Source organism: Podarcis tiliguerta (genome assembly GCF_965153285.1).
Source record: "Podarcis tiliguerta genome assembly, chromosome: 14".
Taxonomy (NCBI): domain Eukaryota; kingdom Metazoa; phylum Chordata; class Lepidosauria; order Squamata; family Lacertidae; genus Podarcis; species Podarcis tiliguerta.
The window spans coordinates 31,612,000-31,638,370 of record NC_139547.1 but is presented as its reverse complement, the minus strand read 5'-3'; the positions used below and the strand labels follow the sequence as shown (position 1 = coordinate 31,638,370).

General features: G+C 46.8%; 1 protein-coding gene across 1 annotated transcript in view; it reads left to right on the top strand.

Annotated features, from left to right (window-relative positions):
• The first annotated feature begins 16,551 nt into the window (after positions 1 to 16,551).
• HS3ST6 (heparan sulfate-glucosamine 3-sulfotransferase 6) overlaps positions 16,552 to 26,371 on the top strand; it is a 75,612-nt gene continuing 65,792 nt past the window's right edge. Inside the window, exon 1 of the mRNA XM_083414259.1 lies at positions 16,552 to 18,576. Within this exon, the coding sequence (XP_083270385.1) occupies positions 18,032 to 18,576 (545 nt within the window). The 5' untranslated portion in view covers positions 16,552 to 18,031. The remainder of the gene's footprint in view (positions 18,577 to 26,371) is intronic.

Below are 26,371 nucleotides of genomic sequence, written 5' to 3'. Positions count from 1 at the left end.
ATAGTGCCAATTCAGCCCTCATTTCCATGTTATTTGCAAAGAGATATTGTTACTTGCAAATAGCAATATTTCACTATATTTCCAGAAGCGGAAAGTGAAAGCTTAAATATATTGCAGAAATTCACAGTTAGGGGAACGTTGAGAAAATGGAATAAACTGGCATGTGAATGCAACCTAAATTTTGCAATGTGGTTCTTTTGACCCAAAGTGCACACAAAGATGCCTGCGGTAGTGCAAATGACACGCCAAACGACATTCCGCTAGTGAAAATTGCTTGCATGTTGCAGGCAACATCGTGTACAAAGATGTGTGTACAAAAGCTGCGTGCGATTTTTGTGTGCAAACGTTTTTAAAGAAAAAATGGCAAAGGAAAAGGAAAGTACTCTCCTTGAGCAGGGCTGAACAGAAGTCCCTTCATGTGGTCTTAACAGGCCAAAGGAGAGAGGGTTTCTCGCTTCCCCGAGACCCGGAGACAAAGCTTCTGTTGACACAACTGAAAACGATCCTGGGCCCATTGAGTGGAAAGGGTTGCGACTGGATTCAAACACAAATCCCGGGGATTTGGCTAAGCCTGTAAGTGGCAAAGGGAGCTGCAATTTTCTTAGCGTGGCAAAAGGGCAGAGGAGCCTGCCAACGTTAATGTTTAATCCTTTCGCTATTCCATCCTTCCCACCACCCAAGCCCAATGACAACAAGCCTTCTTTCTTATTTCATTCCCCCTCCCACCCCTCCTGGCCTTGCAAAATAACCCAATAAATCAATAATAAACTGACATTTGGAACTCTGCCTTCTAACTGGCACCAGAAAGTGCTTTGAACTCTTGTCTTTTCCCCCACTTTTAACTTGGAAGGACAGTCTTTGGAAGTGTGTGTGTGTGTGTCTGAATGTCAGGCTCAGGGCCAATGTTTAGATTGCGTGAACCCAGAGTCGGGCCACCCTCCACACCCTCCCTTCCAGTTGCATCTCCTTGCCTGGTGTACCATAGGCTGGATAGTCTCCCAGTGAGCAAATCAAAACCATCTTCCACAATGAATTAATACAAGGTGCTGAGTTGTTGGGTAAAGGCTGGAAAATGAGGCTCTTAAACACAGGTTTTGGCTAGGAGTTCAAGACGTGTGAAAGACAAGCATTGTCTATCTACACACTTTCCCTTGCTTTGGCATTAACAGAAATAGCCGAGAGTTTGAACGTTTTCATCTGGTGGAGAGAGGTGAAACATCTCAATGTGCATTTTATTAACTTTTTTTTTTTGTATTGTTGCTGTGCTCTTCTTCTTTTTCAAAAAAAAAATGCTTTTTCTATAAATAAATTAAATAAGTAAAAGTAACAAGCAGCAAAATGGAAACTAGTAATTAAGCCCCCACCACCTCAAAATAGGAACTGACTGAGGAGAATGCAAGAATGCCACAACCCTGCAAGGGAACAGGAAGGAATTAATTAAAGGGGCAGAAGTGCTATGAAGGAAGCTATTAGTTAAAGGTATCATAGCCTCCCTGCTTTGCCAGTCCACACTGGGCAGTCTTCTTGGGAGTGACGAAGTGGGCACTGGCCCATAAATGCTGGTGCCACCATACCTTTAAGGTGTTGTTTCACCCTGTTAGTCTGTTGCTGTAAAAATGGCAACAAATAAAGCTTTGTTGTTGTTTAGTCGTTCAGTCGTGTCCGACTCTTCGTGACCCCATGGACCAGAGCACGCCAGGCACTTCTGTCTTCACAAATAAAGCTACTCCTTTGCAAATCATTTTAATATCAGCGTCCCTAATGTTCACATCCCTAAATGCTTGTCAGAAAGAAATATTCCATAGAATCATAGAATTGTAAAGTTGGAAAGGACCCAAAGAGTCATCTCGTCCAACGCCCTGCAATGCAGGAATCTCAGCTAAAGCATCCATGAAATATTATCTACTAATTAAGCTTATTAGTCCCTTTTTTTCTTTTTATGCAAAAGCAGCTCAAAGCCACTTGCAACAATAATTAAATAACATATACATTAAAACCAGCATAAAACAGAACAGATAAAAATCTAAAGCACATTTGTATTGTTATGAGGCAGGGTGAAAACACCCCACCCACTGAAAGAGGCCACAGATAATTAAATGCCAATAACCTGGCGGAAAGAAATGTTTTGCCTGGCACCTAAAGCTATGTAATGGTGGCACCAGGTGAATCTCCCTGGCAAGAGCATTCTGCAGGTGGGGAGCCACCTGTTCTCATGTTGGCACCCTCTGGACCTCCCAAGGATGGGGTGCATGGAGAAGGGCCTCTGATACTGATCACAAGTTCTGGGTCAATTTATATCGGGAGAGAAGGTCCAGACTCTCCACTATTTATTGCCATATATATTTCAGACTCCACTCTTCTGTTTCCAAGAACCCCATTTTCAGGTTCTAATTGTGGATTCACAGCTGCCCTTGTGACTTTTAATTTGCTTCTCTGATGTGTGACAAATCCAGGGGTTCAGAGGTGCGCAATTTGCATGCCAAAATCCCTTTACAACTTCCAGGAATCAGATTTGGGTCTTTCTCGCCCTTGTAGTCTTCATATAGGATCCTTCTGCAGCTATTTTTCATTTATTCTTTGCAGAAGAGGGGAAGTGGATTTGGATACTTCTCAGATTCCCCTCTGCGTTAATAGCATTTTCCATAGCGATTAAGCAAGGAGGTAAACCCGAGAGCAAAAAAACCCCAAAAACCCTGAAAAATGCTTGCCCCCTGCTAATGTTCCTTGCTGATGTTGATTTATTCCTAGCCACGGGGCACAAAGTCTTTGTATAAAATAATGGAGTGTGTTTTACAGAGCCATTATTTTCTGGTTTTACCAATGGCCCAGCAGCAGATGGTGTCTTTCAAAGACATCGTTTAAAAACATGACTGCTTGTGTTGAGAACTGGTTTCTTTCCGTAGCCTCTCGGGACTTTGTACTCTGTAACCCATTGCATTTGTTGCAATCCAGGGCCTGCTCTACCATTAGGTAAATGCTGGCAGGGAAAAGGGTGTAAAGCTGGTCCTCTGGCAGGAGATGCTGTGGGGAAGGGAGAAGCCGGAAGCCAGAGCTGAGTGTGCCACCTGCTGTGCCCTGCACCCCTTCACGGGCAATGGAGGGTGTTCTCCTGTTACTAGGAAGGAAGGAATAAGATTCAACTGCCACACTGGTCATCCTTAACAGGTCAAATTTCCCAAGAGGCCATGACAGTGATACTGCTTTAAATGTACAGTGGTACCTCGGGTTACATATGCTTCAGGTTACAGACACTTCAGGTTACAGACTCTGCTAACCCAGAAATAGTACCTCGGGTTAAGAACTTTGCTTCAGGATGAGAACAGAAATCATGCGGTGGCGGCGTGGCGGCAGTGGGAGGCCTCATTAGCTAAAGTGGTGCTTCAGGTTAAGAACAGTTTCAGGTTAAGAATGGACCTCTGGAACAAATTAAGTTCTTAACCCGACGTACCACTGTATTTTACTTTTAAAGGACAACTTCCTGTTTAGGGAAGTTTCTAATGTCTGATGCTGTATTGTTTTTAATATTCGGTTGGGAGCTGCCCAGAGTGGCTGGGGAAACCCAGCCAGATGGGCGGGGTATAAATAATAAATTATTATTATTATTATTATTATTATTATTATTATTATTATTATTATTATTGGCTACTGTGAGAATAGGATGCTGGACTGGATGAGCCACTGGCCTGATGCAACAGCTATGTCCTCCTGATACTCTCATGTGATGAAATTGTAGCACAGGGTAAGTTTTGCTAACCATTATGGAGAGGGGGATCTCAACATGGGTGGGGTGGGTTTGCCCTTCCTACCACAGTCTGGTATTATCTTGCCTGGTGGCAAGGGAACAAAGCAGCACAGCTAGCATAGCAACACACTTCCCAGTCTTTGGGGTTTCTGGCTTCCTGCTACCTCCTGGATCCAGCTTTCCATTATTCCACCCAGGCCTCATCCTTCCCACCCACCGAGGCAGCTTTGCAAAGGCATCAGCTTAAAGAAAAAGTGCATGTCTGTTTGCATCTGGAAGTCCAACTCTTTCTCTCCCCCCACCCGCTTTTATTAGTTTTTGTGGTTCGGTAATATTTCACCCAGCAAGACAGTCTGGCTACATTTTATTGCTCAGATTTCTTTGGGAAGGATGCTTTCTCAGCGGGAAACCCAACCTCCTCGCCTTGCAAGTGCCGTTATCAAGAGCTGGAGTCGCTCCCTGAGGGTTTCCATCCACGCATGCGCACTCCTGGTCACGCACACACACAGAGATTCTGTGGCTGCTTGTAAATGGATGTCAGTGGATCTGAAAAGCAGGACTTCTCAGAAGACCCCATCTTGTGCAAATGGGTCTGGGGCCAAAGATTTGCGGAGCCCAGAGATCTGTGCCCACACCACATCCCCCAAAATGCAGAAGAAGACTTGCCTCCATCATGGGCTGAGAGAGATCCAGCTGTTCAGCCTCACTCCCTTGCTTCAGAGTGGACATCAACGGCAGCTGCTGCCTAGTGGGCAGAGACCAAAGGACAAGAGGTTACTTGATGGAAGTGTATGAAATTGTGCATGGCATGGGGGAGGCAGAGAAAAGTTCTTCTCCCTCTCTCATAACACTAGAACTTGTAGACATTCATGTTGGAAGATTCAGGACAGATAAAAAGAAGTATTTCTTCCCATAGAACATGGTTAAACTCAAAATCCCATAGGAGGCAGTGGTGGCCCCCAAGATCCCCAATCCTTTAAAAGAGGATTGGACATATTCATGGAGGAGGAGAAGGCTATCAGTGTCTCCTGGATGTAATGGCCATGTTCCAAAGTTGGAGGCAGCAATGCTTCTGAATACCAGTTGGTGGGAAGTATAGTTTCCCACAGGCATCTGGGAACAAGATGCTAGACTAGATGGGCCATTGGTCTGATCCAGCAGGCTCTTCTGATGTTCCTATGTCAACATCAGGTGAGAAGTATGTGGGCAGGAAATGCTGCCCGAATAATCCTGGCACCATAGGAAGCTGCCATATACTGACTCCAACTATTGGTCCATTGAGCTCAGTATGGTCCACACACTGACTAGCAATTACTGTTTCTCCCAGCTGTAACTAGGGATCCCAGGAACTGAACCTGGGCCCTTCCGCATGCAGAGCAGATGTTCTATCACTGAGCTATAGCATGTTCTCTCAAGGGAGGAAGTTCCATAGACTTGGGGCTACTGCTCAGAAGGTCTTGTCTCTCTTGCCTGCCAACATGCTCTGCTGGGTCTTGGGACTCACAGGGGAAGATGAATCAAGAAACAAGTCCACCAAAAGATCAAAGCAAATCAGGACCCTGGTCAACTCCCTGTGAGTCCTGCTGGCTAAAGTTTGGAAGATGTTGACTCAGCCAATATCTTCTTCTTGGATTTTAATGGCATTGCAGGACCTCAGGAGGGTTTCTATCCTGGCCACCTGATGGCTACATTTTTCTTGCTTCTCAATTACAATCACTCATTGAGTTTGGCTTCTCAATGATTTCCATAAAGCCACCAGAACAGCCCCTTCTCTTCATGCCCAGATATTTCTCAGGGTGCTGACTATTCTCAACTGCTTCAATCCTGTGGGGCTACGGGTAATTGGGAAGATGCAAGGCAAGAGCGTTGCTTCATACAGAGATGGTGTGACCACACCACTAAGGGAATGAGAGACATGTCCCCTGAGAAATCAGCGAATTGAGGAAAGGTTGCTGAAAACTCAAAGCAGCCATGCACAGAGGAGTATGCCCACTTCATCTCTGTATGAGTCAACGTTCTCACCTTGCCTCAACATCTGCTAGCCTGGAAATGTCTGTCCATCCTGACCAGAAACCTTCCACTCCTCAACTCAACCACAGCAGCTGATGCTTCTTCTATGAGAGACAGTTTAATCCACTTTCTCTGTCTTTGTGGTAAAAGCCCTGCCTGTTAATATGGATCAAAGAGAAAGAACTCACATCCCAGAAACAGGTTTGAGCTCTCTGATGATTTCGTTTTACTTCCCTCCACGTTCCTTTATAAAGCCATTTGTGATCTGACTCTGACAGAAAGACCCACGAAATCCACAGGCGAGCATGGATGGCAGTTCTGCCTGTGAGGTTACAAAAGACTTCTCAGCATGGAATCTCTTGTTTGCACTTGCTCCAAACACATCTATCTCCGGAGGGCCAACGTCTTCCAGACTTCGCTGCTCCCTGAAGGGGGATTTCTCTGCTTTTATTTAAGAGACAAGATTTAAGTTCCCATAATCCATGATGTTTCCAAGAGAGCATTGGTTTGACACAGAGCATTTTCAACAGAAAGAAATGGAAACGACAGCCATCAGCTTGGATGCCTTGAAAAACGGCTAGTCAAATTCAGGGAAGAGAAGGCTTTCAGCAGCTACTAGCTAATGATACCTTGACAGTCAGAGACACTAATATTGGGGCTCGCAGGTTGGGAGAGTGTTGTTGCACACATAGTGGGGCATGGCTGGAAGGGGAAATGGAGTCTGGAAGCTTCATGCAGGAAGTTGATGAAGGTTGAAAGGGAAGGGATAGGACATCATTCCAGCCTGAGGGCAACCTTCCCTTCTGGGCAACCTTCCATGGGCTACATGCCAGTGGTGGGCAGGGCTGGAGACAAAAGTGGGTGGAGCAACAAAGGCAGTTTTTCCTATGCACAGCAGTCTACTTTCTTCACGTACCCCTTTTGTCAGGAGCGAGCCAACGTAAATTACACTGTGCAAGTGCAAAAATAATAGCTGCTTAATCTCCTCTCCAGGTTCCCCTCCCCCCCACCACCAAGCAATCGGAGACTGTGTCTGTGTGCAACTATTCTTTCCTCCACCCTTTTCAGGCCTCTTCTGGTTCTGGCAGACTAGAGGGTAGGGAAGTTTGTCGCAGCAGGAGGGAGAGACACTTGTGCCTCTTCTGCAGCCAGACTCATCTCTGTCTCTTGGCTTCCTTCCTCTCCTGCTTCAGCCGCTGCCTCTGATTCTGGGCTTCTCTCTACCACAGACTCTCCCAGCTCACTAAGCCCTGTTACCTATTCTTCAGCTTCTGACACCTCCTCCTCTCAGTCTTCTCCCTCTGAACATGCATCATTGTCCACCACCAACACCCAGGCAGCCGAGCCTTCTTCCCTTGGGGGTTCCCTAGCTCATTCCTTCCACCATGCCTCTGCGTCCAACCAGTCCAGGACACCTCTCTATTGTACATCCAGGAAAGCAAGAGGCATGGTCAGGGTTTGTGGGCACATCCCAGGCAAAAACACTCAAGGACAGTACGAACCAAGGTCAGGGAGCCCTGGAAGAGCCCTCAGGGCCTGGCAAAGAGGTCCAGAGAACTGCATTTTAGATTATCTCATCACTTAGATTACCAGCCTGCCGGGAGGAGCATCTTGTAATTACTGATCATATGGGAACTTTTTTTCAGCTGGAAAGTGAGATTCTCCTCCCCACAAATAAAACAAAATAAAAATAGGATCTGAGAGCAAGTGAGGTGTAGTGGTTAGAGTGCTCACCTATGGCCAGGGAAGATGCAAGTTCAATTCACTCCTCCCATCAGCCATGAAGCTCACTGGGAGGCCTGTGGCCAGTCACTATCTCCCAGGCTAGCCTACCTCACAGGGTTGTTGTGGCGAAAGAGTAAGGCTCAGTCAGCCAGCCTCAGGATAGTGGGAGTGGGCAGCGTTCTCCCAACCACCCACACTGCCCCCCCCCATACACACAATGCAACAGGTCTGTCCTTTTCACCACAGGAAATCTGTGTGGGTCTCTGGGATATCTCAGTTGGTGGAGCAGGGTCATGTGTTTGAGGCCCATGTTAGTCAAAATATTCCTACATTGCAGGGGGCTAGACTAGATCATACTCAACGAATCTATGATTCTGCTTGGACTCTCAGCATCATCAAAACACCCTCTGGATGCAGCAAAGATTGCTAATCGAATAAGGTGGTCTCCGTCCATTTCATTGATTAGGGGAAAGCTCTGGAGCCCATCTCTTTCATCCCCCACGTCAATGTGCAAGCCATATTTCCCCTTCTCACCTAATTGGATTGTTTGGAAAGAGCTGTTTGCCAATCCGCGGGAGAGCAGGGAGCTTCTTTGATCATAAAGTGCTTCTTTCCCTTGGGACCCCGACTCCTCTTTGCTCTACATAGAAAACATTACTTTAAAAAAAAAAAAAACCCCAGAAAATCAAATGCTCCAGTGTGTCACCTCATCAGGCTGCAACTCGCTAAGGGAGTCTGCTCTGAAGGTGAAGCCAGTGCAGGAGCCACAGGGAGAGGCATACTCTGGCTGGCTGGCTTTCATCTTCTTTATTGATTTCTAGTGGTCAAACATAAGGGAAGAAACAAACACTGAATTGTGGAAATCAGGGTACGGCATGGGACAACAGAGCTAAAGGTCTGCCCACCCACACCAGTTCCACTTCAGAACAAACCATGCCTCACCTGAGACCCAGGACTGGAACGAGAGATGCTCAGGAAGGACCCAAGGGTGCTGTGCCTGAGAATGGCTAAACCTGTCAATTTCAGTATCATAGAGTGGTAGAGTTGGAAGGGATCTTAAGGGTCATCTAGTCCAACCCCTTGCAATGCAGGAATCTTTTGCCCAACATAGGGCTTGAACCCACAACCCTGAGATGAAGAGCTCTACCAGCTGAGCTGATAGGTAAGTTTCTCTTCATTTCCCCTTTCCTCCCAATCTTAAGTTCGGTTCTCCACACCACTGCATCAGTTTGTGGTTTTCTTTCTAAATCATGAAAATTCATCTGCATTTTAGTGGGAAAGGCTGTAGCTCAGTGAGTAGAGCATCTACCTTGCATGAAGAAGTTCCCAGGTTCAATCCCTGGCATCACCAGGTAAGGCTGAGAGACCCTGCTTTTCTGAAACCCTGGAGAGCTGCGGCCAGTCAGTATAGACAATACAGAGCTAGATGAGCCAATGGTCTGACTCAGTATAAGGCCTGATACATTCATTTTTGCTACGTAGTTCTATGAAACAAATGCATTTCTGTATGCTATTTTTCACTCATATGAACAGTTTTATCCACACACCCCAGCTTCTGCACTTCTGCACACATCACTTGGCTGGAGAAATACACTGCAAAATTTGGAGAAATCTGTGAATTTTGAAGGGTGTCTGTGTTTTGCTTTGCAAAACACTGTTTCAGAAAGTGTGAATTAGGTAGATTCATCTCTAAATGTGAACTGAATTGAATTTCTCCCCATTCACCAGACGCAAACTTTGGTAAATGTAGCACACAAGGTTCTCAGCAGCTCTGCAGTTCCCAGCAATCCTCTTCAGGATTATGAGTAGATCATTGTCTTCATCTCTGATTAGTATTGTAAACATCACAGCTTCTGCTGGGGATTGGTGGGGGTGTTTGAGGTAGGATTTGGAGTGCTCAGGATCCGCAGACTAACTTCCTTTCCCTAATATTCCTTTTCTTCTCCCCAAGGCCTTTGGATGACAAGCAAAGTGAGCTGGGGACTTTAGCTAGTCCTGATGCAGTAGTTCCTATGTCTTCCCGTTGAAAACCTCCTGCGTACTTTTTTTTGCATTGTTAAGTCCCTCAGCAAATCCCAGCAGATAACTGGGTGTGTGTTCAAGCAAGCTTCTACTTGCCCACTGGGGGGAGCCGTTTCCCCCCTCTTTTCCCAGGACTGGGAAATGCAAGAGCTGTAAAAATGCCCTTTGGACGGATTGCCCAACGCACCATTCCATATTTCTCAATCCTTGCTAATAATAATAATATCTCCACTTGGGTTTTATAATCTGCATTCCCAACCCAACGGACTCGCAAAGTGGCTAACGGCATGTAAAATCATGCCATAAAATCAACACTGTCAATTAAACTAATGGAACAACAAGCCGAAGCATGAAGTTGCTGGAAAAGAAAGGAGAAGTCTGCCTCCAGTGAGTAGCCGGAAGACTTAAGCGCTCTCTTTAAAAAGTCCTGATGCAACTGGCCAGGTGGATTGGGAATTCAGGGGTGGGCAGGGCAAAGCAGTGCTGTAACTAGTAAGGCCTCGTCTCAACTCTTCCCTGCTCAGGAACTAGTACCAGGGTAAGTTCAGAATGGCTGTAGAGCAGGCGTTCCCAAACTAGGGACTATTTTCCAACAGTGGCGTAGCGTGGGTTGTCAGCACCCGGGGCAAGGCAAGTAATTTGCACCCCCTAACCCGTGGATTTGTGCCCCCTAACCTGTGGATTTGCGCCCCCTAACCCTAACCCCCAGATGTTGCACCCGGTGCGGCGGGCCCCCCTGCACCCCCCACGCTACGCCACTGTTTTCCAACATTTCTTAGATGCAAATAGGGACATTCTCTTCCACATCAGGAGGGTTCTCCCACATTTGATCTACCCGTGCACACAGATGTCATTTACACATCTATATCTGTCACCTTGAGCCAACTGCAACCTCTCTGCCTAACCTACTTCACAGAATTGTTGTAAAGAAATAATGACCCTCAGCCAGTTGCAAGCGGTCTGTTGAATGGCAGAAGTCTGGGAACCACAGTTGTAGGCTCCTAAGGTGCTGCCTCAAAAATCCCTAAGTGCTCCTACAGATTATTCTTGCTCAGAAGCTGTTGCACAAAGCACACACACATGTGCACCTGCTTGGTCACCTGCTGCCCAGTGTCACCTGCTTTCCTTTCCCTCTTGTAGGATTTGGTTTCTGAATGCGCTTTGCTGCATCAGGCTGTATGCACAGAGACCAGGGTGCCTTGCCTCACTAAGCCATTTTGGGTGACAGAATGTTTATTCCTTTAATAACTGCAGTTTGCTAAGAGTGCTGGGAAGTGTAGTTCTGTGAGAGGTATACCACAGGTCCCAGGATTCTCTGGGAGAAGCCATGAGCTTTAACCATGCTTTAAATGTAGGGTGTGTGCGCACCCTTAAAGAGTATGATGTTGAGCATCTTCAAAGTATGAGATGGAAGCTGTCCAAGAACTACTTGGAAATAAAGTGGCCAAACAATCTGGGATCCAACTGCTTGAGGAATGGTATTAAAACACGTTTTTAAAAAAGGACTTGGCAAAAAAAAAAAAGGGCTGAAGACATGAAGCATGGACAGTAGTGATTGATTTTTCAGAAACAGAATTCCTGAAGCCCCCTTTTGAGGTTGCAGTTAACCACATGGGAACTTTTAGGCCCCTTGTTCCTGTTTCTGATCCACCTCTGCCACAGACTCAATATTCAGGGAAGTTTTTAATGTGTGACATTTTAGTGTATTTTTGGTCTTTGTTGGAAGCCGCCGAGAGTGGCTGGGGAAGCCCAGCCAGATGGGTGGGGTACAAATAATAAAATTATTATTATTATTATTATTATTAGTCCTTGGGCAAGTCACTTTCTCTTATTAAGATGGAGACATGCCAAAGATGAAGAGTTGTATCCAGCTAAATCCTACCAGATTAAATTCATGGGAATGAATGGGCCAGCTTTTGTCACGTTCATTAATTTCAGTGGGTCTCTTCTGAGCATAGCTAGCAAGCGCTGAAGACAACCTAGAGAGCAAAGCAACCAGCTGACTTCAAAGTGCTTTACCGAAAAGTGAGACTGTTGTTGCCCCCTCCCCCCACATCCGCTCCATCTCTGGTCTCCATATTTGAAAGCACACTAGACTCTTTGCTCCCTTGCCATCTGCTGATAATGTCCGCTGCAGATCCTTTCACAGAGCTGAGCAGCAAAACATAACCCTCCACCTACCATTAGGCAGAGTGAAGCAGTTGCTTCAGGCAGCAGATCGGGGTGGGGAGAGAGATGAATGGCAAGATGTTCCGTTCTGGTTGCCTCGCCTCAAAACAGAGACTATTGTAGAGCTGGGAAAGGTTCAGAAAACGGCAGCCAAAATTATCAAGGTGGGCCGGGCAACTTCCCTATGTGAAAAGGTTGCAGCTTTTGGGCCTTTTTTAGTTTAGAGAAAAGGGGAGTGAGAAGTGACGTATGGAAGAAGTTTATATAAAATTATGCCTGGCATGGAGAAGGTAGAAAGAGAAAAGTTTTTCTGCCTCTCACCACTAGAACTCGTGGACATCCAACAAAGCCAAATGTTAGGATTCAGGGCAGAAAAATGGGCATCCCTCTTCATGCAGCACTTAGTTGAAGGATGGAACTTGCAGCCAAAAGAGACAGGGATGGCCACCCACATGGGTGGCTTTGAAAGAGGATTAGGTAAGTTCATGAAGGAGGAGAAGTCTATCGGCAACTGCTATCCAGGATGGCTACGCTCTGCCTTCAAGGTCAGAGGCAGGAACGCTTCTGAATCGCAGCTGCACAGAAGTGCAGGAGGGGAGAGCGCTTTTGTGCCTGTGGGATTCCTTCAGGTATCTGGTTAGCCACTGTGAGAACAGGATGCTGGACTAGATGCTGGTCTGATCCAGCAGCCAGGCTCTTCTGACTTTCTGAAGATGTGTAAGGATGGAGCTGTGTGTGCCATATGGCCTCGCCTATCTACACCCCTAAGCTAGCCTGCTCCCCTAAGGTAGGGTGAATATACTGCCCCATTGCTGAGTGTTGTGGTAAGAACAAAGTGCCCCACTGGGTGGCTCATGTACAGCGGTACCTCGGGTTAAGAACTTAATTCGTTCTGGAGGTCTGTTCTTAACCTGAAACTGTTCTTAACCTGAGGTATCACTTTAGCTAATGGGGCCTCCCGCTGCTACCGCTGCGCCACCGCTGCACAATTTCTGTTCTCATCCTGAAGCAAAGTTCTTAACCCGGGGTACTATTTCTGGGTTAGCGGAGTCTGTAACCTGAAGCGTATGTAACCCGAGGTACTACTGTACAAGCAATGAGAGCAGGCACCTCCTCCTCCTCCTCCTCCTCCTCCTCCTCCTCCTCCTCCTCCTTCTCCTTCCCCTTCCCCTTCCCCTTCTTCTCCTTCTCCTTCTCCTTCTCCTTGAGCAGCCAAATGTTTTGGAACATCCCAGTCCTCCACATGCATAGACAAGATTCCTCTGAATGCCAGAGCTGGAGACTAATGGCAGACAACCATCACCCTCATGTCTTGCTCCTGAGTGGCCAGAGTGCTGGGCTGGGAGGAACGTTTTCCAAACTAGCTCAGCAAGTCATCTGTTTTGGGATTGTTGCATAACATCAGAAGAGCCTGCTGGATCAGGTCCATCACAGTCCAGCGTCTTGTTCCCCTGGTGGACAACCTGATACCCACGGGAAGCCCGCAAGCAGGACCTGTGTGCAGCAGCAACTCCCCCCTCTTGTGATTCTAGCGACTGCTTTGCAGAGGCCCCCTGCCTCCAACTGAGGAGGGAGCATGGATCCACTTGCTGCGTGGTGACAAAGATGCTCCCTTCCTCCCCCCCCCCCAAAACCATACATCTTCTTCCCTCTATGCTATCACTTGGGAGGTTCAGAAGTCCTAATTATATTCAAAACAGATAATTATATTAATGGGCTAATTAACGCTTTTGCTGATTGTAGCTATAAAAAAGGACGGCACAAAATGGGGATTTGGAGCTGGGAAGCAGATGTACAGAAGCAAACAGATGCATTTCAATGAAGACGAGAGCGGATGGTGCTTTTGCAGAATACTGTTGCGCTCGTGTCCAGCTTGAAAGCTTTCCAGAAGATGCATCTATCTGGTTGGCTCCTGGGAGAACATTCCTGGATGTTGGACTAGACAGCCTTTGGTCTGATCCAGCAGGGCTCCTCTGGGATCTTTCTCAGACACAGAGACTTTCTGGACACGATCCAGTGGGAAGGTCTCCTGCACAAACCACAGCCGTGATCTTGGTGTTGGACTTGTCCATGGGAATCTTCTACTGGACTTTACTCTCTGTACTCCACAGGGTTACATTTCTAGTTTTGTGAAAGATAGAAATGGCTCCATGCTTCCATTCCCATGACCGGCGGGTTGTTTGGGGCAGCCTTTATTGGCTCAGTACCCTTCAGAAGAGGGAGTCCTGAAGACTCCTTGTGAAACACCAAGGTGTTTCAGATACGCAGCAGCAAGTGTACACCCTGCCAGTCCCACAACAATGTCAGCTGGATCCAGCTCCAACATTCCTGAGAGACCACCTCCTTCCCTACAGACCATCCCTGGTTTTAAAATCAGCTGAAGGGGACCCCTCATTAGCTCCACCTCCCACAGAAGTTTGGAAAACCCAAGAGCATTCTCCCCTCCGGTGATTTCCAGCAACTGGTATTTAGAACTGAAATATACTCGGAGTCGAGTGTGGATTTCATGCTCTTTATTCAGCTCATAGTAGTGAGGAGGAATGGAAGTTCCCCCGAAATGCCTGCTTTATATATGTATATAATATATGTATATTTACACAATGGGCCCCACGTGATTGGCTAATTCCGGGATTCCGGGATTCTCCTGTAGGCCAATCAGGTTGCGGATTCACTTCCACCTGGAGTTGGATTGGGTGGCTCCTGTGGACCAATCAGACTGCTCCATTCTGAATTCTATTGTTCTAGGACCAATCAGACTGCTTCCATTTGGATCCTATTCAACTCAGTACATAACAAGAACATAGCCATTGCGGCTAGCATCCTCCATGAATTGATCCAGTCATCTTTTAAACCATCCAGGTTGCTAGCCATCACTGCTTCCTGCAAGAGTGAGTTCCATAGTTCAAATATATGCTGCGTGCGGGACTTTATTCCCTTTGCTCTGAATATTCTAACATTCAGCTTCATTGGATGTGGACGACTTCTAGCAACGTGAGGGAGAAATAACTTTTCTCTATCCACTGTCTCCAATCCAGTGGCGTAGCGTGGGGGGTGCAGGGGGGGCCGGCCGCACCGGGCGCAACATCTGGGGGTTAGGGTTAGGGGGCGCAAATCAACGGGTTAGGGGGCGCAAATCGACGGGTTAGGGGGCGCAAATTACTTGCCTTGCCCCGGGTGCTGACAACCCATGCTATGCCACTGCTCCAATCTTATGCACCATTTTAAAAAGCTTCTATCATGTTGCTCGTTGCTTGCCTTTTCTCTAAGCTAAGAAGTCCCAGATGCTGCAACCTTTGCTCATAGGGTGGAACATTTGAGGCTTGCGAAAGAACATTTTTCTGACGGAATGTGTCCTTCCCCAGCAACTAACATTCTCCAGCTGAATGCCCCCCCCCCCAAAAAAAATTGCTCCAGGTCAGCAGGCCTTTCCTTTAAACTCATTTTTAAATTGATGGTTGATAATGGAACTACACACATTCAATCTGTATAATGCATGTATTTGTGTGTCTACGCGCACCTACACAAAAACTCCTGTACCTCTTTAATTAAAGCTGACATTTGTGAGGGCTAATTGTTAATTGCCCAGCATGTGGCTATCATCAAACTAATTGCTGTTTATTTATGACATGTTTCCCATCTTTGATTTAAAACTCGGCAGGGAAAAAGGCGGTCTTTTGTGGCAAATCACTTCCCATGAGGCAAGTGATTTGAAACAATAATTACAGTCCCCAAAATGTGGAGGTTGTTGTTGCTGGCGGTGGAAATCAGATGTGAAAATATTTGTTCATTGTATGTAGGCTGTAAAACATCCTCTCCCCCACCCCCTCTCAATTAACCTAGCAGTTCTTCTGCTCAAATCTTGTTTGATCTTCCTTTAATTCCAGTTTTGGGTGGGGGCAGGGAAGTCATAAAACTAGTAAAGACACATTTGTCTTTGATTTGTATCGTTCCCCATCCTGAAGGTTCAAGGCAGATTGTAAATTACATATTTTGTAACACGTTGAAATGATCACCTTTGTCTGTTCCTCTAGAAATAGAAAACAACACACACACACACACACAGAGAGAGAGAGAGAGAGAGAGAGAGAGAGGAGTTCCCCCCAGATTTTCAATGCGCTTTATGTTTACTTTCAGAGATCATGGGTCTTCATGGTATTGTGACAGATCATTCTGGAGACCTGCTGTTCAGATGGTCTGCAAGATGGAAATAATATGGCAGTAGTCTCACCTTGACAGATGACTCCAGCCCCCAAACCTCAAAATTCACTTTGCAGTCCTCCGTGATCATAGAGAGCCATCTGGAGACTCCTAGACATACTAAAGGTCAGTAGGTGTTTAAATTTAAGAACATAAGATGCACCTCCTGGATCAGGCCAATGGCATCCTATTTTCACGGTGGCCAACCAGATACACTAGTGGGAAACTTGCAAGCAGGAACTGAGCTGAACAGCACTCCAGCCTCCTGTGGTTTCCAGCAACTGGTATTGAGAAGCATGACTGCCTCTGCCCATAGAGGCAGAGCATAGCCATTGTGGCTAGCAGCCACGGGTATCCCTCTCCTCCATGAATTTGTCCAATCCTCTTTTAACGCCATCCAAGTGGGTGGCCATCCTTGTCCCCTGCAGGACTAAGTTCCATAGCTGAACTATGTGCTGCCTGACACTGGAGCCAACTCCAGGGGGCCATGGGTGCTTTGGCACCCACAATAATATATTTGTGGGGCTGTGCCCCCCCAAGTCAACAGGCAACGTTGAAGCCCTTCATTGTGGGCACCCACAATCTTTGGTGCAAGATGGCACCTATGCTGCCTGAAGAAGTCTTTAATTTCTAGCTGATGGACCTGATACCAAAAGGCATCCAGGATACAGCTAAAGGCTGGGGAACCTGTGGCCCTCCAGATGTTGCTGGACTACAACTCCCATCATCCCCTGACCTTTGGCCATGGTGGCTGGGGTGGGGCTGTAGTCTGAAACATCCAGAGGGTTGAGGAAGACTGCACTGAGCTAGACTGTTGGTCTGTCTCAGGGCTGCAAAACCTGCGGTCCTTCAGATGTTGCTGGACTACAACTACAAACCCCATCATCCACTGACTTGGGCCATGCTGGGTGGGGTTGTCCAGCAATGTCTGGAGGGACCACCCCCGCCTCAACTGAGCAAGCAACTAATTGCCATCAATCCTGAGCCTACGTCCAGTTTCACTGAATGTCTAGTATCTGGGTCAAAGTAAGTGGGAAAGAGGGGGAAATGCCCCTTCCCTAATTGGGGGTGGGGTGGCGGGTCAGTGGAGCTTTGCTTTATTGGCTTTTATTACTCCATCCTTCTCCAACCTGGTGCCCTCCAGATGTTGCTGCACTACAACTCCCGTCACCCCAGTTCCAGTCCAACCCCATCTTGTGGCACCCTAGTCAAGGAAGGTCGAGTTGTCCTCTTTAGCACCCTGCACGTCTCATGGTGATGCATTTTGAAATAATTCAACCACACGAAAAATTTAAACAGTAAGTTCTTTCGCGGTGCTCTTTATCTGTCACAAATTTCCGATGTCGACGCTTCCGGACCACTCTCGGGGCTGCAAACCTGTATCTACTTGAGGGAAGGCGCCCCCATTGAAACCAACGAAGCCTGCCTGAGCTCGGGCTGAAACGCGCGTCTGCTTGGCGAGCTGGCGAATTTGCAAAGTTTGAGGGGCCCGTTCCATACTTACCGGGAAGTAACCCCCCTTTAAAAATAAAATAAAAACCAGCGGTGTTTTATCCCCGCGCATGGAAACCCAGTCTCGCAGCACCCGATCCTGCATGCGCGCGCACAATTACTCAAGCAGGCGCCCAGGATCGCCCCTTTCAGCTCTTTGGGGTTCCGGGGGAGATGGCAGACGCTCCTGGCGCGCATCTCCGAGGGACTCTGGGCTAGTCCGTTTCCCGGCGCGGCGTCTTCCTCGGGAGCCGCGCGAAGTGAAAGTGACCAGCTCTTCGAGGGGGCGGTGCCAGCGGTGGGTGTGAAAGTGACCGGAGCCTGCTGAATGGTGCCGGGAGGGAGAGAGGCGGGGGAGGGCGCAGCTGACTCTCCTCGCGGAGTAGGGGGGGGGGGACTCCTCCGTTTGGTGAGGAAGGAGACGGGGGGGGGGAGAGAAGAATTGGGGACCTTCTGGGAGAGGACAGGCGGGAGCAGGCTCCACTTGGGCTGAGACTGAGAGGGAGAAGAAGGAGCCGCGGGAGCCGCGGGAGGGGGGACCTTTCCCGGGGCGGCGGCGGCGGCTCCCCGAAAGAGCGATGTCCCCTCCGGGCCGCGCTCCTGCTCCTGCTGCTGCTGCTGTCGCTGCCGGGGGTGGCGGCGCCGTGGTCCCGCGTCCCCCGGGGCCGGCCCCCCATGGGATGTAGCCGCGGCGGGCTTCTCCGGGCGCACGTCGGGGGGCTGCTGGGTGCGCGCGCCCCTCCCCGCGCCCCGCTGCTGCTCACCATGCTGCTGCTCTTCAGCTACTTCTTCTACTGCCTCACCGGCTCCTGCGAGTCCCTCCGTCCGGGAGGAGCGGGCCTGATCCGACAAGCGCAGCCGCACGACGAAGGGAACCCCCCGCACAAGCTCCTCTTGTTGCTCCCGGGACTGGCCGGGGACGCAGCCGCCGCCGCCGCCGCCGGAGAGGACGAGGAGTCGGCGGCCGGAGGATCGAGGCTGGAAGAGGAGGACAACGACGGGGGGGACGGCCGGATCGGGAGCCCCTCGGCCGGAGGAGCCTTGCCCGTGGCCAACGGCTTTGGGAGTAAAAAGTTTCCGCAGGCCATCATCGTGGGCGTCAAGAAAGGCGGCACCCGTGCGCTGCTGGAGTTCCTGCGCATCCACCCGGACGTCCGAGCCGTCGGGGCCGAGCCGCATTTCTTCGACAGGTGCTACGAGAAAGGGCTGCTTTGGTACAGGTAAGGCAGGTGCCTCCGTCTCCACCTAATCCTTTCCCACGGTTTTAGGGGGCGTCCGACACGTGCGTCCACAAGCACACATGAGGGTGCCAACTTGAATAAAATATTGGGGGCCCCAGATATGTCCCGCCCTATGTTTTATTTGGGGTGAGCGGCGAAGAGACCTCGGTCCCTAGGAGTTGGCTCCTATCGACACACCCACACCCCAAGGGTGTCTCTCGGAGTCCCAGCACAGGCAGGCAGGCACATGTCCCTAAGCAGAGTCCGTTGCATTTCGTTTTTCTATCTATATTTGAAGTCCTCTCTTTGCTACGACCAGATCTAGGGTGAGATGAAACAGACATTTTAAAACAGCCCATTGTCTGGGGGGTGGGGGGTGGAATAGATTGGCCTGAGTAACAGGATGGTCAGTCTCGCTTCCTCTCAACCTCCCTCCTGAAATCAGAGAGCATGGAACCACAGAGTCAGGCCATCTAGCTCAGAACTGTCTGCACTGACTGGCAGCAGTTGACCATCCAGGGGCTCCAGGGAAGGAATGAACCGGAAGCTGTCTGTTGCGGGTCAATCTTGAGTTCTATCACGGAGCTACAGCCCTCCCTCCCCCAAAGGTCAGAAATGAATCTGAGCTTGCTAGGCAGGCATCAGCATTGGCACACAGGAAGCTGCCATTCACTGAGTCAGAAAGTTGGTCCATCTAGCTCAATATTGCCCACACTAGCAGGCAGCAGTTCTCCAATGTTTCAGACTGAATTTTTTTCCCTAGCTCTACATGGAGGGTTTAAACCCTCTGCAAGCAAAGCAGATGCTCTCCCACTGAACTACAGGTCTTCCCTTTATCCATATAAAAAGCTCTATTATTTCAGAACAGTGCATCAGTGTATTAATTAACCCGAAGTAATAGTCAATCCTATTTCTGAGCTGGAAATGGCTACTTGGGGTTGATATTTCCTCTTTGCCAATAAGAATCATGGCTTGAACGGACGGGGAATTTTGCCCCCAATTAACTAGATTGGAACACAAACTATTGAGCTAACTTTAACCTTAAAAAAAAAAAACTTGCTTAAATCGCTGAGCTTTTGGGATGTGAGGAGAGGCAGAAACTAAAAATAAATAAATACAGGATGTCCTTTTTTTGATCATTTGCTCCTTACCATCACACAGAGCTTCCCCTGTTCAGCACACAAACTTATAAGTGGAAAGCAACCTCAAACAGACCCGAAGTGTTGTATAACGATGGAGGTAAATTTTGGATCAACGTATTGGAGCTGGCGAACTGCTGGTACAATATGTATGTTAATCCAAATTAAAACACAGCTGTTGTCCCCTCCCTCTAGGAATTCCGATAAATCCTTTCCATATTAGGGCTGTCTTTCCTGGATGGTGTACTCATCAAAATGTTTCCCAAATGTTTGGGTCGCCATTGTCTCCAGAGTTTCCTTAAAAGCGTCTTCTTGTTCCGCGCAGTCAGTGCACACAGGCCACAAATTTAACAGCCAACTGCACACTCCAAATTACGTGAGCAAGCCTCTTGTTTTTTATACCGGATGAACTCTCCGGTCTTTCTCCCTTCATGTTACCATCTCCCCACCTTTGTGCCTCTTTTATGAAACTTTCCATTATGGGATAAGGTATGAAAGACACTCTTAACTTTCCAAGTGGAAGGCTGTCTTCGTTTGAAGTCAATGGCGGAGACTCTGCCTTTATGGACTTCAAAGGGGTCTAGATTTCACAAAGACCAAGGTAACAAAAGCTGACCGACTATTGAAAATGCTTTTTAAAAAAAATCCCCAAAGCGATTTATCAGGGTTCAGGTGCTGCCCTTTCATGCAGGACTCCTGTGGGCTGGAAGGCAAATCGCAAACTTTAAAACAAATGAGCTGGGGGTTTTTCAGTGTCCTTAGACCAGGGTACCTGCCCAGCTCCCAAATGTTCAAATGTCTCTTTTGAATACGATGCAGAAAGTTTCTGTACTAGCTGATATTTCCCCCCTCAAACCGCAGAGAGACTGACATCACAAACCCATCAAGGTTCCCCAGCTGACACTCTTTCTTCACCCCTCCTTCCTTTCTTCTCCTTCCTTTCTTCTTGTCTTTCCTCTTTCCCCCACTTTAAATTTTTGCATCTTTTGGGACTTTTGAGCAAAGCCTCCGGTGGCAGCAACAGCATAGGAAACCACAGTTTAAGCTGAGTTTGGTGTCCCTCCTATCTCGAGAAAGACCATCAGAATTAAGCAAATCTTCAAGATCTTTGGAGACCGGAGACTAACAAAGCATCCTTTTTGGGAGACACAAGGATAGGACCTCCATGCTAGAATGAGCCTGATTAAAGTGTATCTAATTTTTCCCATCCTTCCTTTGCACCCTCACTTTGTATATGTCTCTGGGGATAATAGGGTTTCCCGCCCGCATTGCTTCCTCTTCACAGCCACTAAGATAGGCACAGAAACAGCCCATCTCCCAAGCAGAAAGTGAGTTCATGTGTGCAAAGGGGGCATCAGCTGCTTTCTGCATCCTCTGTGGTTAATGGCACTCTGACATGAGTTTTGCCAATGTACAATGGCCATGATCCACTTTAAAATCTTCCAGCACAAGTCCCATTGATAAGGATTTCAAAAAAAATGGCATGCAAGAACGCATTAGTGGAATCACACAGTTCCTGCATCAAGTGGGGCATTTGCAAGAGAATGCCAAGAGAAGTGACTTGTTTCTGTTATTTGGTATCCATTTGGTTCTCTGTTTTTTCCAGCTGTTGGGGTCGTGATGGGATCCCAGAGTTCATCTGGCTTTTTGGCAGGCTTGTGTTTTCAGAAATACAGATTAAAAATAAAAAAATAAAATGCTGGGAGTTCTGTGTGTATCTGTTTAGCTTAGCTTTATTTATTTGTGTATATGTCCTGACCTATGCATTCCATGGATGCTTGGAAGGGCAATGTTACACAACAAAGCAGGTCTCTGCCCCAAAGAGTCTACAATCTAAAGGCCAGCAGTTGGGGGAGTGGGGAACAGTATGAAGGGGCAGATTTGGAAAGGGAAGCAAACATGAGCCTATAAAGTTATGCTTCATTTTGGTTGGTGTGAGGGCTATGGGACTGCTACTCCTGCCAGGCTGTTGGGAAGAGGAAATAATGATGCAGAAGCAGTTATCCTTGGGTGCTGCCACCTCTGCTTTAGCTTTGGAGTAGATGGCGAAGACCCTAATCTTTTGGGAGCATCCGCTGCACAAACCCCAAGAAAAGGACAATTGCATGCCCTTTCCTTTCAACGGAACACTGGGAGGCAACAATCTCACTTGACTTTGCAGAAGGCCCTTGCAAAAAAAAACAACCCTGGGTAATTCTGGGTTGAAATGCAGGTTTAACTGTTTGCAGCTTTTTAATGTGTGTGCACGCGTTGGTAATCGTAAATGTAAGTTTTTTTTTGAAAAGTGTCGCTTATTATTTTTATTTATTAAATTTCTATACCGCCCTATACCTTTAGATCCCAGGGCGGTTCACAACATAAAACGCACAAGTCCATTTTGCCGGAGGTGCGAGATTTGCCTAAGTTACTGTGGACTAAAGACGCAGTCCTCATATTGTGTATTTGAAAGCAAGTTCCCTGGGACTCAATAGGTTGTGCCTCCTAGCAAACACGCAACAGATCTTGCTGCAAGACATCTGGAGGGCGTGTAATGGAAAATTAACAAGATCTAAACTCTTCTCCTAAAAAAATTCTGACAACAAACCTTTGTAAAAACAAAAAAACAAAAAAACCCCTTCCCCACACGCAGTTCCCCCTGGTTTTGGTATGCGTAACTATTATGTCATACTTGTGCATCTTATCAAGTGACATGAATGTGCATAAGTTTTTCAAATTTATAGGAATTAATATAATTAGTGTCTGCATATGTTTGAACGGGTGCTCCAGTACACATGGGGGGGTGTACTACTGGTTTTCATTTCTTATGTATGAACCCTCAGTCTTTTAAAATATTTTTAAAAAGAAGGATTGCAAAACTTGATATTTTCTAGCACCTGAAAACGTTAGTACAAGCCAGGAGATGGGCATTTTTCAAAATCTGAGTTGGGTCCCTTATGCAATTAAATTGCGATGAGGTGGAATTGATCCGGGAGATATAACGCTCTAATAGCACAAGTGAACTCTCTTTAGGCAGCCCAGCTCTGAGAATGTCTGGCTACTGTTCATATGCTTAATATTAAACCTTCATCTCTTGGCCAGCTGGGTAAATGTCTGGAGCAGATTTATCTCTTCTTAAAGTCAATTATTGTATCCGGTACATTATCTTAGAGGGGGCAGGGAATGGGGCAAAAAGCAAAGACTTTAAAATGGCTACCTTTTTAAGTGTCTGAACCCATTTTCTTCCCAGCCCACCCAGTCTCCTCTGGAGCAAATCAAAGTAATGGGTCTGATCCATGTAAAGGCAATCGTTGACTAAATCCCGTGGGAAACAAGAGGTCTCATTTAAATTAGCTGTTAACTCAATCCCATTATTCCCAATCAAATATGCAGCAGCTAGACCCCCAAATTTACTCCAAGTAAGCCCCACTCATTTCAGTTGCCAGCTTAGCATGCACGGCATGTAAGCCTTTAGCTGGCTGGTTCATGGCCAATATTTTTTTAATTGTACATATTCCTAAAATGAGGGTTTTAGTGTGATGACAGCTTACCCTATGTCTTACAAATGGGTGGTGGTCTAATATCTTCTGCAGGAATTGTTATTTTGAACATCTGTGGCTTTGTTGAGAAACTCTAACTTGGAAGTCAATTGAACCATTGAGTTAAAGACATTTTCTGCACTACTCAGATTTTGCTTCTAAAAGTATTGCTGCAGTTTTCAAGGAAGTATAACTTGCATGCTTCTCTCTCTCTCTCTCTCTCTCACTCTCTCTCTCTCTGTGTGTGTGTGTGTTCTAATGGATGGAACAAAAAAATATTATGGTAATCTCTAATCTCACTCCTTAGATTTGTGCCTACTTGTAATGCTACAGGGACAAGTCTGATTAAAACAAAAACACAAATGGCGAGGTAAATGTAATGGGCTTGGCTCATAATGATAATAGCATTTAATTAAAACCGCAGCATCATTTTAGTGCCTATGGGGCTATCCTAAGGTAAATGTTAAGAATGAGTATAAACCATTTGCTTGGCTTCTGGGTTGGCCTTCTATTTTCATGGACTATTGTCCATTGGGCCTAGCTGCACCTAGATCAATTAGACATGTAAGGTGGAGGTGGTGGTTGTGATGCAGCCAGCTGTGAACAGTTGCATTATTTTTGATGCACAATGCGGAGGGTTGAAAAGTAACAAACATTACCTACTTTTAAGGCTGTGTGTTCTGGGTATATGCCCTTTTTGAAACCAGTGGTCTTAGGACTGAGTAAGCATGCATAGAACTGTGCTGAAAATCTGGCTGGTTTCATCAGGGAAAAGTTTAAGTAAAGACACGCTCAAATCTCTCGTTGAAATTGCTGAAAACTTCGGTTGGATTGAAATGTGTAGAAAGCAACCCCTTTAAAAAATAATAATAATAAGCAAAAATAGCCTTCCACATGATTATGCTTACTGAACTCCTGTTGTTTCACCCTTCTTCTTCCCCTTCTTTTTGGCAGAGAGAAAGCAACATGTTTCTTAATTGGGGTGTATTTGAGATCACATATGATTGCAGGTGCTATTTAAATTTGGGGTGTGCGTGTGTATGTATTGGGTGAAAGAACAAACGTTGAGCTCCTCTTTTTTGCTCCTGGGAATCTTTCGCAGCAGTGTCAACATTTCTGAAATAGTTGACTAAGCCAAGAAACCCCAAACCGGTGCCAATAGCTTTTAATTGCCAACATCTTGGGGCCCTGAGGCACCTGTGGAATTGTTCATCATCTTAAGTACATTTTTGTTTCTTCAAAAAAAGCGGGGAAATATGTCGAGCAACAAACTCCCTCTTTGCAATATAACCCTCTTTGTATTTTCTCATGCAGTGTTAATCCCAGTTGGAGTTTGGTGGCTCCGACTCTTAGATTTCGTATATCTTTGGCTTATGATTGGCACCTGGCATCCTTTCAAGCAGAAGTTATTTCAGTCGGTGAATATATAAAACCAACAAAAGCAAAATAGGAGCATCTCTTTTTTCTTCTTCTGCGGACATGTTTTTGATTCCCGTTTCCCTGCCCTACCTCTACGGGAACTTGTGCTCTTTGTTAAATAACAAAAGAAACGGGTGGTTTAGAAAGCCAGAAGTAAATCTTCAGGTTGCGAAACCCTTTAACTCTTTAATGTAGAGGCAGGGGAAGAAGGAAGCTGGCTTTCAGGCGAAGGGCCATAGAGCATCTGCTTTGCATGCAGAAGGTCTCAGTCTCTCAAGATAGGGCTGGAAAGGGCCCTTGTCTGAAATCCCAGAAAACAGCTGCCAGTCAGTGTAGGTCATACTGAGCTTGGTGGACCAGTGGTTTGACTCTATATAAAGCAGCATCAAGGAAGGACAGCAACTTGATGGAGAGCACATGGTTTGATTCATCCCTGGTATCTGCAGGTATGGCAGGAAATGTTGCCTGCCTGAAATCCTGCAGAGCTGGGGCCAGTCCATTCATAGGCAATATTGAGCCAGATAGACTATAAGGCAGCCTCTCGTGTTCTTTTGCTTTCAATGCGGTAACAGGAATAACATAACTTAAGATTTTTTTACAAAAGAATTATTATTATTATCTCATTTCAAGCTGCAATTAAAGCAATTAACGCAGCCCCAGTCAGAACCCCCACAGCACATCGCAGGGGAGAAAGGAAACTCAATTCTTTAGAATTGTTTTCCAGGGTGAAGATGTGTGTCTCTCCAGCAGCTTTGGAAAGATGGTGCCAGGGGCATCTCTGTGTGAAGAGAGTTTCTTGGGGCCATCACCAAAAAGGCACTCTCAAGAACCACCAGCTGTTTTGTAGCCCAAAACAGCTGGAGGGCAGCAGGCTGGGTAAAGGCTGGTGTAGGTGATCAATAATTGTGTTTTAAAAATGAGTAGGGGTATAGTTGTTTGCCACTTGTAGCCAGTTGAACAGGATGAAGCATATCTATCTATCATCTATCTATCTATCTATCTATCATCTATCTATCTATCTATCTATCTATCTATCTATCTATCATCTATCTATCATCTATCTAAACTCACCTTCAACATAGGATTAAACTTGACCTTTGTGAAGTCTGATTTTTCTTTAACAAACATGCTTCTGCAGGCAAAGTGCTGAGCTTTAGCCATTGGTTCATCTAGCTCTGTATAAAGAACCTCAGAAGATCCTGTTGGATCAGACCATTGGCCCATCTAGTCCAGCATCCTCTATTCATAGCTGCCAACCAATAAAGTGGCATCACTTTGCCACCCTTGATAATTGGAAGAGCTTTCTCTAGTCCCGAGCTGCCATTTGATAAGTGAAGCAGCAGTGCATTGTGGGACCGTGATAAGAGTCTTCAGCTGCCATGCCCTGAACTAATCAATGACTGCTTTGTCTCCTTTGGCAAGGGCAAGGGACTCCCACCCAGGGGTGTGAACACTTGGATTTGGGCCAATGCATAGATTTCTATAGATACCAAGTCTTGGTATGCGCCGTTGAAATGTCATCAGCATTTAAGTTTTGCTCTTTGTACGCCATTGTCTGACGGTTGCCAGGAAGTTTCTTTAGCAAACATATTAGGGCAACGTTGCAAGGAAAGAGAACCAACTATCTTTAAACACACAAAATACCCACAGAGGCTAGCCTTGGAGGCAATTGATGGAGGCTTGCCTCTTCCACGATGAGCATGAAAACTTTTCCAAAGGTTA